We start from the raw sequence: 15,358 nt of genomic DNA on the forward strand, positions 1-15,358 counted from the left end.
TATTACTGCTGGTCACGAGTCTTTAAATTAAAACCTTTGCTCGCTCGTGAAGGCGATCAAAGCCAGACTAAACCATGCAGCGGAGAGACTCTGCTGCTGCAGGGAGGAAACCGGAGGCGCAGAGAACAGCTGATGCAGAAAAACAGACAGCTGTTCCGATCCAACCCAAACATGACCGGTGAGACAGAAATACACATGTATCTCCTATAACGTACAAAACATGTTTATTTCACTAACTTTGTCTGTTTGTGTAAACTGTTCACCAACAGTTAGCATTAGCCCCATTAACATATTTAAACATGACATCATTGACTTGTGTTTTACCCACAAGTGTATTTATAATTTTGTCTTTGTTTCTTCAGATGTTTCCCCTGAAGATGAAGCTGTTGTGAGAGGAAACAAGATGGCTGCTGTCTCCAGTGGGAACCTCTGTGCTCCTGATGTGAGATTTCTCTAGATTTATAACACAATGTGCTCAATATTTGACTTTGTAATGTTTAAATTGACCAGAAAACATGCTAAAATGAAAAAAAAAGTGAATTTAGAGTGATTTCCTAGTCTTCCTTTTCTTTTTTATTCTTTGTAAAAAAAATTAAATCAATATAAATCAGAGTGTGAGCTCAGTAAAGATGAATGCATTGTTTGACGTCATTAAATACGTGTTTTCTCAGGCGTATCCCAGGGAGTATTTGACCCTGCCGACCCCTAAGTCCTCTCAGGGGAAGCAGAGGTCTGACTCCGCTCTGCAAACCTTCACCGTGTCTCTGAAACCTGCAGAGAGCAGCAGGACCTGCATGGTGAGGACCCAGTAATATTGGGGTAAACTTGTGCAATAATGCTCGTCACAGAAAGTTACATCGCTCTAAGAGTAATTTACCTCAATAATTGAATGTATGGCATGAAGACCACCACGGAGAGACACAGGAGGTCTTTCCTCCCAGTGGCCATCAAACTCTTCACCCTTCAGTAAAGGGAGACATTTCACACCACCACCACCACCACTGTATATGTGCAATATTATTATTAATGTTTGATAAATAACGTGCAATTACGTAACTACCACTACGGTTTTTTTGCACTAAATACTGTTAATATGTACATTGATTATGTGACCATCTATGTTTCCTGTAGTTATTGAATTTACTGCACTGTTAGTGTACAGTTGTATTATTATTGTGCTGCTGCGTTTATTCTATTTTTGTAACTCTGGCACAACAATTTCCTTCGGGATGAATAAAGTCCTATCTTATCTTCTGCTGTATTTCCCTGTCTATCCCCTCCTGTAGCGCCAGGCTCTGTCCCAGGAGAACCTGAGTGTGGACAGGGACAGAGAAAGCGACCGACAGCACCCCCTGCTGGACGGGAGGCAGACGGCTCTGAGAAGCCTCCCCTCCTTCCCTCTGAGGTCCTGTGTTTCCACTGACCTGCTCTCTGAGAGACAGCAGGGGGTCCGCAGCAGCAGCAGCGGCAGTGCCGGCGTCTGGAGGAACCCTTTCCCCCAGAACCAGTTCCCCCAGAACCAGACCCCCACTCCCTCCTCTCAGCCCGTCCGCATCGACATCCCCCTCCCCCGAACCGTCAGCTCCAGACCTCCTCTCACCTCCTTTCTGCAGGGGAGCCTCCAGAGACCCTCCTCCAATAGACCCCAGGTCAGCATCCCCTTGGCCTGTTTGTCTTGTGTCTTCATTTCTCTTATTTACATTGCCTTGTTTTCAATGCCGCTGCAACACAAATCATTTCCCAAATTCGGATCAATAAAGTACTTATCTATCTATCTATCTATCTATCTATCTATCTACCTATATATCTATCTATCTACCTGTCTATCTATCTATCTATCTGTCTATCTACCTATCTATCTACCTATATATCTATCTATCTACCTGTCTATCTATCTATCTATCTGTCTATCTACCTATCTATCTATCTATCTATCAATAAACCCCAGGTCAGCATCCCCTCCTCTAATAGACCCCAGGTCAAGTAACATTTAGTCAAGTACTGTACTTGTACCGAGGTTTCAGAATGTAAACAGAAACCTCACCAGAAACAGAACAGTCCTAACGTGATGAGCTAAGAGACAATTATAACACCCTATAATATTTACTGTAGACATGTTTGTATTAGCTGCTGGGTGTAGTATTGTTGAACTGTATTCCTGTATTTTCTTATTGTTAGATAATAAAGTCTTTATTTAGTAAAATGATTCAGGCACTTATTGCACTTCTTAATGATTATTAAGGCGAGACACGACAGGTTTTTGACTATTGCATCTATAACGTCTTCTTTTAGACTAGAACATTCAGGAGTTTATTTAACTAACTTTTTCTGTTTGTGACCCGCTCTATCGATATCAGTCGGATGTCGCATTAATAGATCATCTTGAAATGATGTCAAAAACTCGTGTTTTGATCGATTTTACACATAAAAAGTCTTGGCTTTCAGAATATGGAACTTGTATCGCCATGTTCAGTTAACATTATTTTATTTTGATAATAGTTTCAAAAGTAATATTTAATTATAATGCAGAAATGTCACAGAAGGACACCTCTTAAAGCCTGCATGTTTGCTTATTTATCTGTTTTATATCATAATAAAAAGTATATCTCTGATCTAGTGTTGGTGCTATGCCCCCAAAATATTAAGCCTTGAGCCCCTTTTTAAATAACTATGGCTAAAAATAAAGTCAGCTAACTTTGAAGGACAACTACAGTAAGGACACCGTGGGAAAGCTGAGAATCTCCTCTTTTAAATGGTGTGTAACACAATGTGTTTTGCGGTCGATGAGAATGAGAGCAGGTCACATTTGTGTCTGCAGATTTGTCCTAATTCACCAAAAGTTAGCATGACTTAATGCCTCATTAGCATATTTAAGTCAGAAAACATATTTGTGTTAATGTCAGTAATGCAGTGGGGAAGTTTGATTGTGATATCCGTTTGGTTTAATGTCTCTTCACCTGTAGTGTCTATCTATCTATCTTCTATCTATCTATCTATCAATAAACCCCAGGTCAGCATCCCCTCCTCTAATAAACCCCAGGTCAGGCCCGGTTCTACGGGGGTGCATAAGGGTGCATTGCACCCTCAGTTGAGTCGTTATGCACCCTCATTTGAAAAATGAAAAATGAAAAAAAAAAAAAAGATCATTATGTACAATAACAATAGTAATAATAATAAGAAGAAGAATATAGTTGAAATAAAATAAATTGTGGTTAAATAACATTGTCTGCTGCATTTATTTGGTCAATTTAATTAAACTGTAAGTAACGTTATTATGTCTGGTGTGTGTGACCTGTGCTGCTGCACGTTCGTCATCTGCAAGGTGCTGACACAGCAGTCAGTGATGGAACTCAGAAAATGGTTAAAACAACCAGCCCTTATCGCCAGCAGTAACACTGCATCTACTGCAGGTAATAACAGTTCAGATCATGGGGACATTACGTTACTGTCGTGTACACTAACGCCCGACTCGCCGGCTTTGCCCGCCTCGCCCACGAAGGCGGAGCAGCCGCAGCCGTCTTCGTTGCCCCAAACACCGCCACCCCTCAGCGGCCCGCAAGTGCCAGAGGACCTCTGCAAAACAGAGCCTGCCCAGGTATATTTAAACAAGTACCCAACTCGCCTGTACAGTGGGGTAAGGCGCTCATTTTGCAGCTCATGGTTTCAAAACAGAGATTGGCTGGAATATTCATGTTAAAAAGATGCCATCTTCTGCTATGCATGTAGACATTTCAGTTCAAGTAAGTCAGATGCCTTCACCACAACTGGCTGCAACAACTGGCGCCATGCTCTTGTACGTGATAAGGGACTGGGAAGGCATGAATCAAGGAAAGAGCACATAGATCCATAGATCTCTTAATGTTGCTCTCAAAGTGCACCAGATTGTTGCTTTTAACTTCAATATTTAAAAATACTTCTTCCTGGGGGAGCATGCCCCCGGACCCCCCTAGAGGAGGTGAGGACCACCCTAGAGGGTGTTAGGTCCACTCAACACTTGTAAAAATAGCACTTTACCATTGCACCCTCTCTAATCTCAGATGCACCATTCATTTTGTTCTGGAACCGGGCCTGCCCCAGGTCAAGTAACATTTAGTCAAGTACTGTACTTAAAGGTGGGGTAGGTAATTCACTTCAGATACACTTTTTGTTATATTCCATGGAATGCTCTTAACATCCCGATAGCAATGAATATATTAAATGCTTTGACAAAAAATCCATAAAAAAACATCATCAGTGGAAGCCGTAGCGCTGTAAAAAGCACGACCAATCATCTGAGCCGGCCCGGCTAAAGTAACTGGATGGCCTACCTGCCTGTCAGCCTTCCATCTGGGCACAAACTTACCTCGTGCCCTCATTGGTCATGTGCGCGTTCGTGTGTGTTGGAGGAGGGGCTCTGTGAGGAAGTGGCAGATTTTTTTCGGCTGCGTACTTTCAAATTCTAGCGCACTCGAGCTGGTTTCTGCTTTCTTACCTACCCTACATTTAACCTCTTAAGCGCGGGGCCTATTTTTCAGGCGTCAGGCTCGAAAATGACATGCCCCGAATGAATGAGTATATCTTCACAACTAAAAGGGGTGTATGAATACTCTTGTTATCAAAGCAATGCTACACCTGTGAGTTGGCTGTAGAAGTGTCAGAATCAATATAGGTGTTGCTGTGTCAGAGTACATTCAGATTGAACATAGTAAACAAATATGTAATGTATGTTTCAATGTTTTGCTGCAAGATCTGAGTACTTCTCCAAACCTCTGCAGGTCAGCATCCCCCCCACCAAACACGTCTCCTTCCAGGACCCCCCTGCCTGGAAAAGGGAGGCGCAGGAGAAGCATGCGTCGATGCAGCAGGAAGTGCAGGATCTGCAGGGGAAGGAGCGTCGCATGGCGGAGGAAAGCGCCCGTCTGACGAGGCTCAGCGTGGAGGCTCAGTTCCAGAAGAGGCTGCAGGAGAGAGAGGAGGAAGAGGAAGAGGAGGAAGAGGAGGAGGAGATGATGCTGACCTTACAGCAGCTGGAGAGGAGGGCACAGGTATGAACTCAAGGCATTCTGGGAAATGTAGGCGAAGTCAAGAAGATGACATGTTGTGAAAAGTGTTGTCAAATATCAGGATCACATAATGATTTATACAAATGTATATAAATAACCACTTTATGCATTTATGATTGGGATTCAAATTGCTTTAGTGTTTTGGTGCAGACAGTATACGTGAGAGGAAGAGGAATACAACTGCAAAAATAAGAGCAAGTATATATGTTTTTAAATACAAGAAAAACTATTGAATTTAAAAATAAAAATGTGTTCAAGAAAATAAATTCCTATTTCTTTTTAAATATATTTACGTATTATTATGAATAACAACCATAATAAAACATTGCATTTAAATAGCACTTTTCTAAATACTCAAATGCACCAGTCCAAAACCTCCCTAATTAATAAGGCAATCATAACATGATGCATTACTAGATCTAAATGTATTAAAATTGTAAATCTTGACATGTTGCACACTTCTTCTCCACACTGTCAGAGAATCATTAACCCTTCGCCCTCTGACGCAGCTGCCCAGCCTTGAGCAGCCGCTATCTCCCTTAAGGAGGGGCTGCCCTATAGCAAGTTGTTGATGTTGCCAGTTTGTGACCGGGCAACTATCGGTCAGAGATAGTTATTGTTGTGGGACACCTGGAACACTTCCTTCTCGGGGTGGAGATGACCTCGAGCCATAAGCGACAACAAATGTGATTCAGTGTCCTCAGCTGTTTAGTCTATCTATTGAAGAATGTTGATTATTACACTCTGAACTAGTTAAACCCTGGAGCTACAGGAGGCTCTTCAGAACTGAGTGGCATCTCAACCGTGTGGTCAGATCGTGGCCCCGTGACATGTCTTGTGAATTCTCCGGCTCCAAATAAACCGTCAGTGTTTGCCATCAAAGCTCCAGCTCTCCTCGTGTCTCTCTGAGTCCTGACTCCCATTGCTTCAGAAGTTTCCCCCACACACACTACCTCTTTTAAATCAGCACTCCACTTTAAATAGAGTATAGTGTTTGTCATAAATATTGTGAATTTGGAACAGTCCTATTTTTATTTTACTACGTATTCTTCTTTCTGTGTCTTTGTATGCACCAAAGCAAATTCCAAACCCATTCTGATTCTGATCCAAGCACTCAAACATATGCTTCTCCCAATCTCACTGAGACGTGTTGTTATGTGTTATAATTAGTGCTGTCAAAATTATCGCGTTAACGGCGGTAATTAATTTTTTGAATTAATTGCGTTAAAATATTTAACGCATTTAACGCATGTGCAGAATGGCCCACCCCATACGTGCCACCAGTGGCAGCGCCAGGGTATGGCTGGGGTAGGCTACACCCATACCAAGAAATGGCTTAGCCCCACCATGAAAAATGATGTTAAAGGGGAAAGGAAACACCAATTACAGTTATAATATTCCGGTAGTTTATTCATTTTACAATGGATATTGATCGTAATATTTATTGTATATGATATTACTCGCCAAAAGAAAATTAATTATCCGCCGGCCGGGTGGGGAATTCCGGGACCAGGCCGCCACCATTAGGGGAGTCCCAAATGGTGACGTCACTGGCTGTGTTTTCGCTCCACCGAAAGTCAACACAACGTAGCAGATATGGCAGCGATGGAGGAATTTTGCAATGAGATCGACGTTTTGAACGATGAATTTGACTATTCGTCGGGAGATGACATTGATGTGGAAGCATCTACAGTTACCAGGCATCCCATGGCCTATGCTTATGAACCGATTCGGTCGAATAGAGTGGCATACGATCCGGAATAAAAAAATTAAAAAAACACAATGCTAACAGTGAGCCTCTGAATTAGCCCCGAGCGAAAATGCTAACCTATTACTGCACCGAAAATCACTCCTAGCTCCCTTATTACTTATCCTAGCCGCACATCCAACACATCGTTTATGATCGCAAGGAGACACAGAATCTAACGGTGCCCACCTCAACACTGAAAGATACAAACTCGCGAGGTTATCCACAAAAACGTACATCAAAACAAGTGGCGCTAGGTACTAACATACGGCTTACCTTCCTCATTGTCTGGTCTAAACTGGTCTTCAATGGCATTACAACGATAAAAACGATGATGTAGTTAATCCATAGGTTAATATCCAATGGGGCTGTGTCCCCTTTGAAATGTTCTGATAATCTATAAGCAATACAACTGCAATTCCGTTATCTGCTGTCCGCTCTGTGCTCCGTGCGCTCTGGGTCCTGCAATACCATCCATCAATAGCAATACTAGCCTTTTTAGGGCTGTTTTCGACAGATGAGCGTGTGTATGCCAGTTTAATTAGTTGAGCTATAGAACACCCCCAATTCTCTATTGTGCGTCATAATAATAGCTACCATTTAGTTTGGACGCGATTGCGTTAATTAATAAGGTCACACTGTGTCAGTAAATACATGTGTGAGCTAGTAATCTGGTAGTGCTGCAATATTTACCTCTCTCTCGGCAGCTGAAGCAACTCGTTTGGTGGCTCGAACTTCACGTTTGTTGACACTGTCATTGTCTTGCGCGGCCGACGTGCTGGGACGGTCGGTGTTCCCGACTGCATACGTTGAGAAATCGAATATTGTGGGAACAGATCCTGGCTTCAAATCCAATGTTTTGTATTGAACCAGGCATCCAGACTGGACTTTGAGCAGCTTCTCATCCTTTAGTGGCAGCCTATGGAAATGTACTTCTTCCTTCTTCGTATAAAATCCATTTGTGCAGCCTGGGGCAATACAATAAACTCCTGACGACGACCGTTTTCTTGTAATGTAAACTACTGGTGCATTGCACGCCATGTTGTTTGTTATTGAGCTTTGGCCCAGGAAGCCGTACCCAATCAGTGACGTCACTGGAAAAGTCCCGGAGCAATGGAAGCGCCCATGGTCATTAGGCACGTATTTCAAAAAGTAAATTCGCGTATCTCGATCGTTTACATTGGAAATAGACTAGATAAATACATTTCCTAATGGTAATATTGTCGCATGGAAAGCAGTTTGAAAAGTGTTTCCATTTCCCTTTAAAGTAAGCAAAATAAAGTCTGCCAACTCGCGCGGAGTAAATTGCACAGACAGCAGTTAGTAGGATTGATTTCAGTAGCCACGGTTTTGAAAACTTTTGTCACGTAGTGATCGTCTTCTCAATAGAACATCTTTGATAACGGCGTGGTGTTGTTGCAGGAAGTCCCGACGGAGAATACTCTTGCTGTAGTACAGGGCAGAGCCATATAATAGTAATAATATGGCTCTGGTACAGGGGTGCACATAACTGGTACGCAGGTTATGTGCGTAATCTGAAATGCGTACCGTCACTTGTGTCACAAAGCGCATTTGCGTACCGACGTACTTGTGAAGCTTTTCCAGAAGGCGGTTAGATCACCGGACGACAGAGTCCGTCTCCGTGTGCACAGACAGGGCTGCTGTTAACGTCGGTCTGTACAACGGAACTGTGCCAAAACTACGCCAACCGGCTGCGGAGGGAGACTCCCCCCTTCACTGGAGAACTGCGCTAAAATAGCTGATCACAACGTTCACACTCTGTGGTCACGAAGTACTCCACTACCCCCCCCCTCCGTCGACTTTCCTGAAGTACTCCCCCGTTGATAGAAATCAACACGTAATGAATTAAGACCCCACGGTTTGATGATTGATAGGTGTGTGGGTTGTCTTTCATTTTGACATGCAGATTTTTTTTATAATAAACATACATACTTATGTTAAATGGATATGTCCACCTGCTTTCATTTATCTTTCCATTCCCACAACAATATACATAAATAAATGGCATATTTTGGACATAGTTCGAATGGTGATTAATCATGATTAATTAATTTTTAAACTGTGATTAATCTGATTAAAAATTGTAATCGTTTGACAGCCCTAGTTATAATATATAACAAAGGAAAACACCCTAATGTATGTCCCACTTCCTCGTTACCTGTCGAGACATTAGAACGATGAAGCCGATGTTAAAAAAAGCCACAATAACCTTTAATTATCTATTTCTATATTTAGAGTAAGCAGCTTTCTGCAGTAACCGCTGAACTGAAAGAGTCTGCAGGAAGTCGTCTCGCCCAGAAGGAAGACAAGACAAAGACGGGTAAATGTTCATTTAATTTATTCAGAAGTTTTATCAAGGCTTTATCGTACAGTGCAACATTTTAATGCTTTTTTGCAGAACTAAAGACGAGTCGAGACGTTGACAACGTGGCAGCGAAACAGTGAGTTCAAACTTTTTTGGCATTTAATGAAATCTAACAGTTAATACATAATTTCTACTCAAGCACAAGTTATATCACATCAAAAACTATTTTGATAATAGTTTAAAGAGTACATTTCATGCAGAAATGTCATACAATGTCATTTTGAGCCTCTTAAATATTAAGATTTGCTTCATTTCTAAGCTTTAACGTCATATTTAAGTGAATATATTGACAAAACAAGGCATTTGAGAAACTGAACTGGACTTTTTTACCATTTCATAGACATTCAATGCGGAAAATAACCATCAGATGAATGTAAAATGAAACTTATCTCACACCAAGCTCCTAAATTCAGTCTAATCTACTTTTCCGTAGACATTATAGCGTTTTAATCTTGATCCCTGAGTAAAACACGAACTATAAGTATATTTTAAAGACAGTACAGGCTCCCGTTTGTGTCCCCTTGCATGACGTGATTCCCCATAAATAAATTCAAGTATTCCCGGCCGCTGATATATTTCTGTTTACTCTCAGGAACCAGGAGGAAGTGAAGCGAGCGCCGGCTCCGGAGCAGCTCACCTTTAAGGAGCGCCAGCGGCTCTTCTCTCTGGCCTCCAGCGCGTAAACCGAGGTTTCAGAATGTAAACAGAAACCTCACCAGAAACAGAACAGTCCTAACGTGATGAGCTAAGAGACAATTATAACACCCTATAATATTTACTGTAGACATGTTTGTATTAGCTGCTGGGTGTAATATTGTTGAACTGTATTCCTGTATTTTCTTATTCTTAGATAATAAAGTCTTTATTTAGTAAAATGATTCAGGCACTTATTGCACTTCTTAATGATTATTAAGGCGAGACACGACAGGTTTTTGACTATTGCATCTATAACGTCTTCTTTTGGACTAGAACATTCCGGAGTTTATTTAACTAACTTTTTCTGTGTGTGACCCGCTCGATCGATATCAGTTGCATTAATAGATCATCTTGAAATAATGTCAAAAACTCGTGTTTTGATCGATTTTACACATAAAAAGTCTTGGCTTTCAGAATATGGAACTTTTATCGCCATGTTCAATTAACATTATTTTATTTTGATAAGTTTAAAAAGTAATATTTAATTATAATGCAGAAATGTCACAGAAGGACACCTCTTAAAGCCTGCATGTTTGCTTATTTACCCTGTTTTATATCATAATAAAAAGTATATCTCTGATCTAGTGTTGGTGCTATGCCCCCAAAATATTAAGCCTTGAGCCCCCTTTTTAAATAACTATGGCTAAAAACAAAGTCAGCTAACTTTGAAGGACAACTACAGTAAGGACACCGTGGGAAAGCTGAGAATCTCCTCTTTTAAACAGTGTGTAACACAATGTGTTTTGCGGTCGATGAGAATGAGAGCAGCTCACATTTGTGTCTGCAGATTTGTCCTAATTCACCAAACGTTAGCATGACTTAATGCCTCATTAGCATATTTAAGTCAGAAAACATATTTGTGTTAATGTCAGTAATGAAGTGGGGAAGTTTGATTGTGATATCCGTTTGGTTTAATGTCTCTTCACCTGTAGTGTCTCACCTTTGCTACCTCTGTTACGTGGTGTATTGATCTACTTTGTGCGTTGGTAAAACTGCACCACAGCTTTCTCCTGCTCGTTGGTCTCGATTGATCCGCTTCTTAATCTCCGGATCTCGTTGATGGCGTCGATGCCCGACATCTTCTGGGTCTTCACCAGGTAGCAGGCGAGCATCGTGCCCGTCCTCCCGTGGCCGTGCATGCAGTGCACCGCCACGCCCTGCAGGGGGAAAAACAACATGTATTTGGATATTATTTTCGAATATAGTCAAATTTACAAAACATAAATAAATGTAAGACTAAAGAACGTTATATTCTCTGAGATTATAAAGTAATACATTTGAAAAAAAATAGACTTTCTCTAAGATTTGAGTCAAGATAAACTTTTTCTAGGTGGATCCAACATGGGAAGTGAATGTTCTTTTTATTTTAAAAAGAAAATACTTGAATTGGCCCTAATACTTGAATGTAAAAAAAAGACTGACAAAAACCAACTTTTCATTAATCCACTTTGGAGTAGCAAGGTTTTTCCGTTCACTGTTCCAGGAGTTTAATCAAAGTCACGTTCCCTTGATGCCAAAAGTTTTAGGTTTCAGTTCTTGGACATAAACCTGGTTGGAGCTGAAAACACTTAAAAAACATAACCATCCATCATATCTCTGCTCTCACCTCCCCCTTGGCGTTGGCCTCCTCCACGATGGAGAGGAATCTGTCGATCTGAGCGGGAGACGGAGAAGTGAAGTCCTGGATCTTGATGTGGTGCAGCTGCAGCTCCGGACAGGTGTCGTGGTTCGGGGGTTTCGTCTCACACAGACACACCAGGTGTTTGATGTTGTTCTCCAGCAGGTAGCGGTACTCACCTGGCATCCTGGGCAGCGCCAGGCCGGCCACTTTATCCTGATCCACCCAGGAGAAGTTGTGAGGAGCAGACGCCATGACTGTCAGACTGAGAAGAGGAGGGAGGATAATTTACACCAAAACGTTATTAATAAATATGATTTACACCTAATAAAACCGAGGAAATATGCAGAGAGAAGTTGGCATAAAAAACGGATTCTCACACATGGAAAATAAAAAAGCGCTCAGGGTATTTGTGAAAGCTGCTAATAATTGTATCTAGCTTTAATTGACGTTTTATAAGATCACATAATACTAATAATGTGTTAACATAAAGACAGTTAGAGAAGATACATTGAAAGAAAAACAACAACAAAAACTATAATAAAAAAAGTTATTATAACAGTAAAATATAGAGCAATATGAACATGAAATATGGATATACCAAAAAACTACGTATAGTATAATATGACAATATCAATATATATACATATAAATGTGAAGTGATATTATGAAAGCCGTGCCGATATTAAAAGAGGTAGGCTATCTTAAGTGCATTACTTGAGTAAATGTAGTCAGCTACATTCCACCACTGCACAGGCCTGATGTGAAAATAAGCTTCACCAAACTACACATAGTTTACAGGAACCTTTTAAGAATAATAAAATAGCATTTAGCTTAAAGTTAGCTAAAGTTTCGAGACACTTAGCTCGGCTGACTGACAGAAGCCACACCGGCTAACATGCTAACCAAGCAAACGGTAGCCTAAGTGAAGCCATTCATTGCCTCTTTAGCATTAAACTACACAACGACATTAATGCGAGTCTCTTTCAAACTAACCACACCCTTACTCACCGTTTTCACTGAGAAGAATGGAGGTTGCGCTATGTGTGAAGCCGGGTGCTAACAAGCTAAGCTAACTGCTACTTCTCTTCTATGCTAAATGAGACAAACAGGAAATTAGCTTAAGCATGCTAACTGCCACAGTCGACATTCGTTACACAACAAACCAGCGCCCTTTAACCCGAGGTAGCATTTCAGCTGTTATAATAGACAAATTGTGCAACCGATGTTCGTGGTAACGTATTTATAGAGACCCGGAAGATGACCACAACATGTCTGGATGGCCGAGCGGTCTAAGGCGCTGCGTTCAGGTCGCAGTCTCCTCTGGAGGCGTGGGTTCGAATCCCACTTCAGACAACAACCTTTTCTTTGTCACCGAAACACAGTAAAACATGTTGTGGTGTTTATTTTACGTGTAAAATTGGGGTATGAGTATTTAGTGATGAGTAAAGTATTGTATTCCCATTTAAGGAGAGTATTCTTACTTCATGATAGTGAAATCGGTATATTCATAGGTCCTGCATGGATATCCTCGTGGATTCATCTTCCTATTATACACACATGCATTTCCAAACATTTGGACTACCTATGTTGCAAATGTATTATCTTTTCAATGTACACACGGCATCTATTGCACGTCTGTCCGTCCTGGGAGAGGGATCCCTCCTCTGTTGCTCTCCCTGAGGTTTCTCCCATTTTTCCCTTTAAAACTGTGGGTTTTCTCCGGAGGTTTTTCCTTGTGATGTGAGGGTCTAAGGACAGAGGGTGTCGTATTGTCATACTGATATTTTGTACAAACTGTGAAGTCCACTGAGACAAATGTAACATTTGTGATATTGGGCTATATATATAAACATTGATTGATTGATTGATAGTTTAACTACACTGTACACGTGAAAGCCACATTAGAGATGAGTTCAAATTAGCAATAGCAATACAACTCTGTGCAGGACATTAGTTTCATGTGCCGTGTTCAAATTATAATTCCTATCAAATTAATGTATGTATAAGGTGTGTAGAATCATCAAAAATGTAAATAAGGAAACACATAAATATGTTAGTCTTTACTAATAATGTCAGATAAACATGAAGTGCAATTTCATGCGATATACTGCAGAGGGCGTAACAAGCCCTGCAAAAGAAACTGAACCATAAAAGCTCTATCTGGAAAGAAAACACAAAATACTCTTGTATTGCAACCACATCAAAACATTATGTTTTTAATTCTAGGGGAGAGTACAATGTTTTCAAAGATTCCAAATACTGTTTTTTTTGGTGAACAAAAACAGTTTAAGAAAGTTATAGTTTCTTTGTGGTAAGGTTTTTGTGTTAGTGTAAGTATACAACTTCAATTAAGAATTTCAAAATGCAAATACTGAATATTTATGTGCTAGTGTCAGCGTTTATCCCTTTATAAATGATAAGAAATATATAGTAGACTATTAGGGCCCTTTTGGGTAAAACGTTGCATTATAATGAGGGAGCTTGGCAAGCTTAACGTTTCCTAGATGAATATAAACAATTATTTAGAAAACTGAATATTCTCTGATATTAAAGAGAGTGATTTGGTGCTTTTCATTTCCCCCAACCAGATTTGAGTTTCCGATACTTAGATCTAACCGACGACCTTATGCTCACAAGAAGGATTAGAAAGATCTACAAAATGTACAAAAATGATGATAAATGACCATAATATAAATAATCTAAAGTAAGCAGTATCACAGGATGCTCGTCCATAAACACAACAGCAGCAAAATGTCAATCGCTTACGAAACTACAATCGGTCATGAAAATAAGACAAAATGGCTGATCACCCAATTAAGGTTCAACAGGCACACCCAAAGTCCATAGACAAAAACCCCAAACCGGGCAAAAACACACATATAAGGCACATATAGCCACCACTAAACTAATAGCGAATACACGGTGCAAAAACATATATTAAACTTACCAAAGATCCGTTCGAAAAGGGAAAAGTCCTTATCCATTTTCTGCCGTTTAATATAGTTCAAGGACACAATAAAAGCTGCACATTTAGATCAGTTTCTTCGGGCATTGCGCATTAAAACGAACAGAAAGCTAAGTACACAGTCTCTAAACTACATTTAAAACATCTTGAAAAAAAAAAAGTTTAAATAATTATAAAACTGTGAACTTTGTTTAAGCTAATCATGTGCTAACAGCTAACCAGTTTAACTTGAATTAACTGCCGTTCTGATCACGAGCTGATCACGCCACACCGAAGAATAATCACGCAGGCAGCTCGGTCAGCCATTGGCTCCGGCGTATCAATGGTTACGCCCATCATGGCAACCTCGAAGCCGATTGGTTAAGAGGGGATGTTTTACCTAGCAACAACACAGGGTGGAAATCTGATTGGATAAAAACTCAAATGTTGATGAGTTCCTTCAAAATCAGCACGTGAAGGCTGAAAGTAGCAAAATGTGTGTTTAATTATATTAAATATAATCTTGTGAAAAAATTAACACTGTTTTCCCAAGCCTTTCCCTGTAAATGTGTGACTTTTTATCCGTTTAATATATATATTCTCTTTCATAAATGTATTATTTTTTAAATGAAATGTATTTGTTTTTTTGTCAAAAATGTATGACTAAGAGAATATCCATGTGTTTGTACCAAGCGGCAAACTCGGGGGAACAGCCGGGAAGCCAATACGGAAGTGCCACACACTGCAGTTCATACATTGGCCGCTAGGGACTGGCTGCAGAAAGGAGCAATTTCCATAGACCCCCATGTTAAAATGCCCAACTTTACAGCAGAAAAAAACATGTTTCTACCCATGGATGCAATAAATATTATTATCGATATAGTTAGATTCCACCTTCATGATTATGAATCTGTGAGTGAAT

General features: G+C 40.4%; 2 protein-coding genes and 1 non-coding gene across 3 annotated transcripts in view; 2 read left to right on the top strand and 1 right to left on the bottom strand.

Moving 5' to 3' along the window:
* The window catches only part of LOC117467970 (afadin), a 41,306-nt gene extending 31,447 nt beyond the window's left edge, over window positions 1-9,859 (top strand). Inside the window, exons 10-17 of the mRNA XM_034111915.2 lie at window positions 53-178; window positions 363-442; window positions 672-797; window positions 1,287-1,649; window positions 4,755-5,024; window positions 9,046-9,130; window positions 9,209-9,251; window positions 9,768-9,859. Of these exons, the coding sequence (XP_033967806.1) occupies window positions 53-178; window positions 363-442; window positions 672-797; window positions 1,287-1,649; window positions 4,755-5,024; window positions 9,046-9,130; window positions 9,209-9,251; window positions 9,768-9,858 (1,184 nt within the window). The 3' untranslated portion in view covers window position 9,859. The remainder of the gene's footprint in view (window positions 1-52; window positions 179-362; window positions 443-671; window positions 798-1,286; window positions 1,650-4,754; window positions 5,025-9,045; window positions 9,131-9,208; window positions 9,252-9,767) is intronic.
* dusp23b (dual specificity phosphatase 23b) lies at window positions 9,860-12,687 on the bottom strand. The gene is made up of 3 exons (XM_034111619.2): window positions 12,501-12,687; window positions 11,478-11,754; window positions 9,860-11,028 (listed from the first exon to the last, which is right to left on the bottom strand). Exons 2-3 carry the CDS (start codon window positions 11,742-11,744, stop codon window positions 10,843-10,845), a joined length of 453 nt encoding a protein of 150 aa, XP_033967510.1. The 5' UTR covers window positions 11,745-11,754; window positions 12,501-12,687; the 3' UTR covers window positions 9,860-10,842.
* A 75-nt stretch (window positions 12,688-12,762) lies between these two features.
* trnal-cag (transfer RNA leucine (anticodon CAG)) lies at window positions 12,763-12,845 on the top strand. Its single transcript has one exon. It is a non-coding gene; the product is annotated as a tRNA-Leu (tRNA).
* Window positions 12,846-15,358: the final 2,513 nt, after the last annotated feature.

This window comes from Pseudochaenichthys georgianus, chromosome 22 (assembly GCF_902827115.2).
Source record: "Pseudochaenichthys georgianus chromosome 22, fPseGeo1.2, whole genome shotgun sequence".
Taxonomy (NCBI): Eukaryota; Metazoa; Chordata; class Actinopteri; order Perciformes; family Channichthyidae; genus Pseudochaenichthys; species Pseudochaenichthys georgianus.

Bases quoted from the DNA above. Each gene is read 5' to 3' on its own strand.
- dusp23b (XM_034111619.2), bottom strand. From the start codon at position 11,744: ATGGCGTCTGCTCCTCACAACTTCTCCTGGGTGGATCAGGATAAAGTG. The intron at 11,029-11,477 runs GTGAGAGCAGAG...TTCCCCCTGCAG, and splicing joins AGGCCAACGCCAAGGGGGAG to GGCGTGGCGGTGCACTGCAT.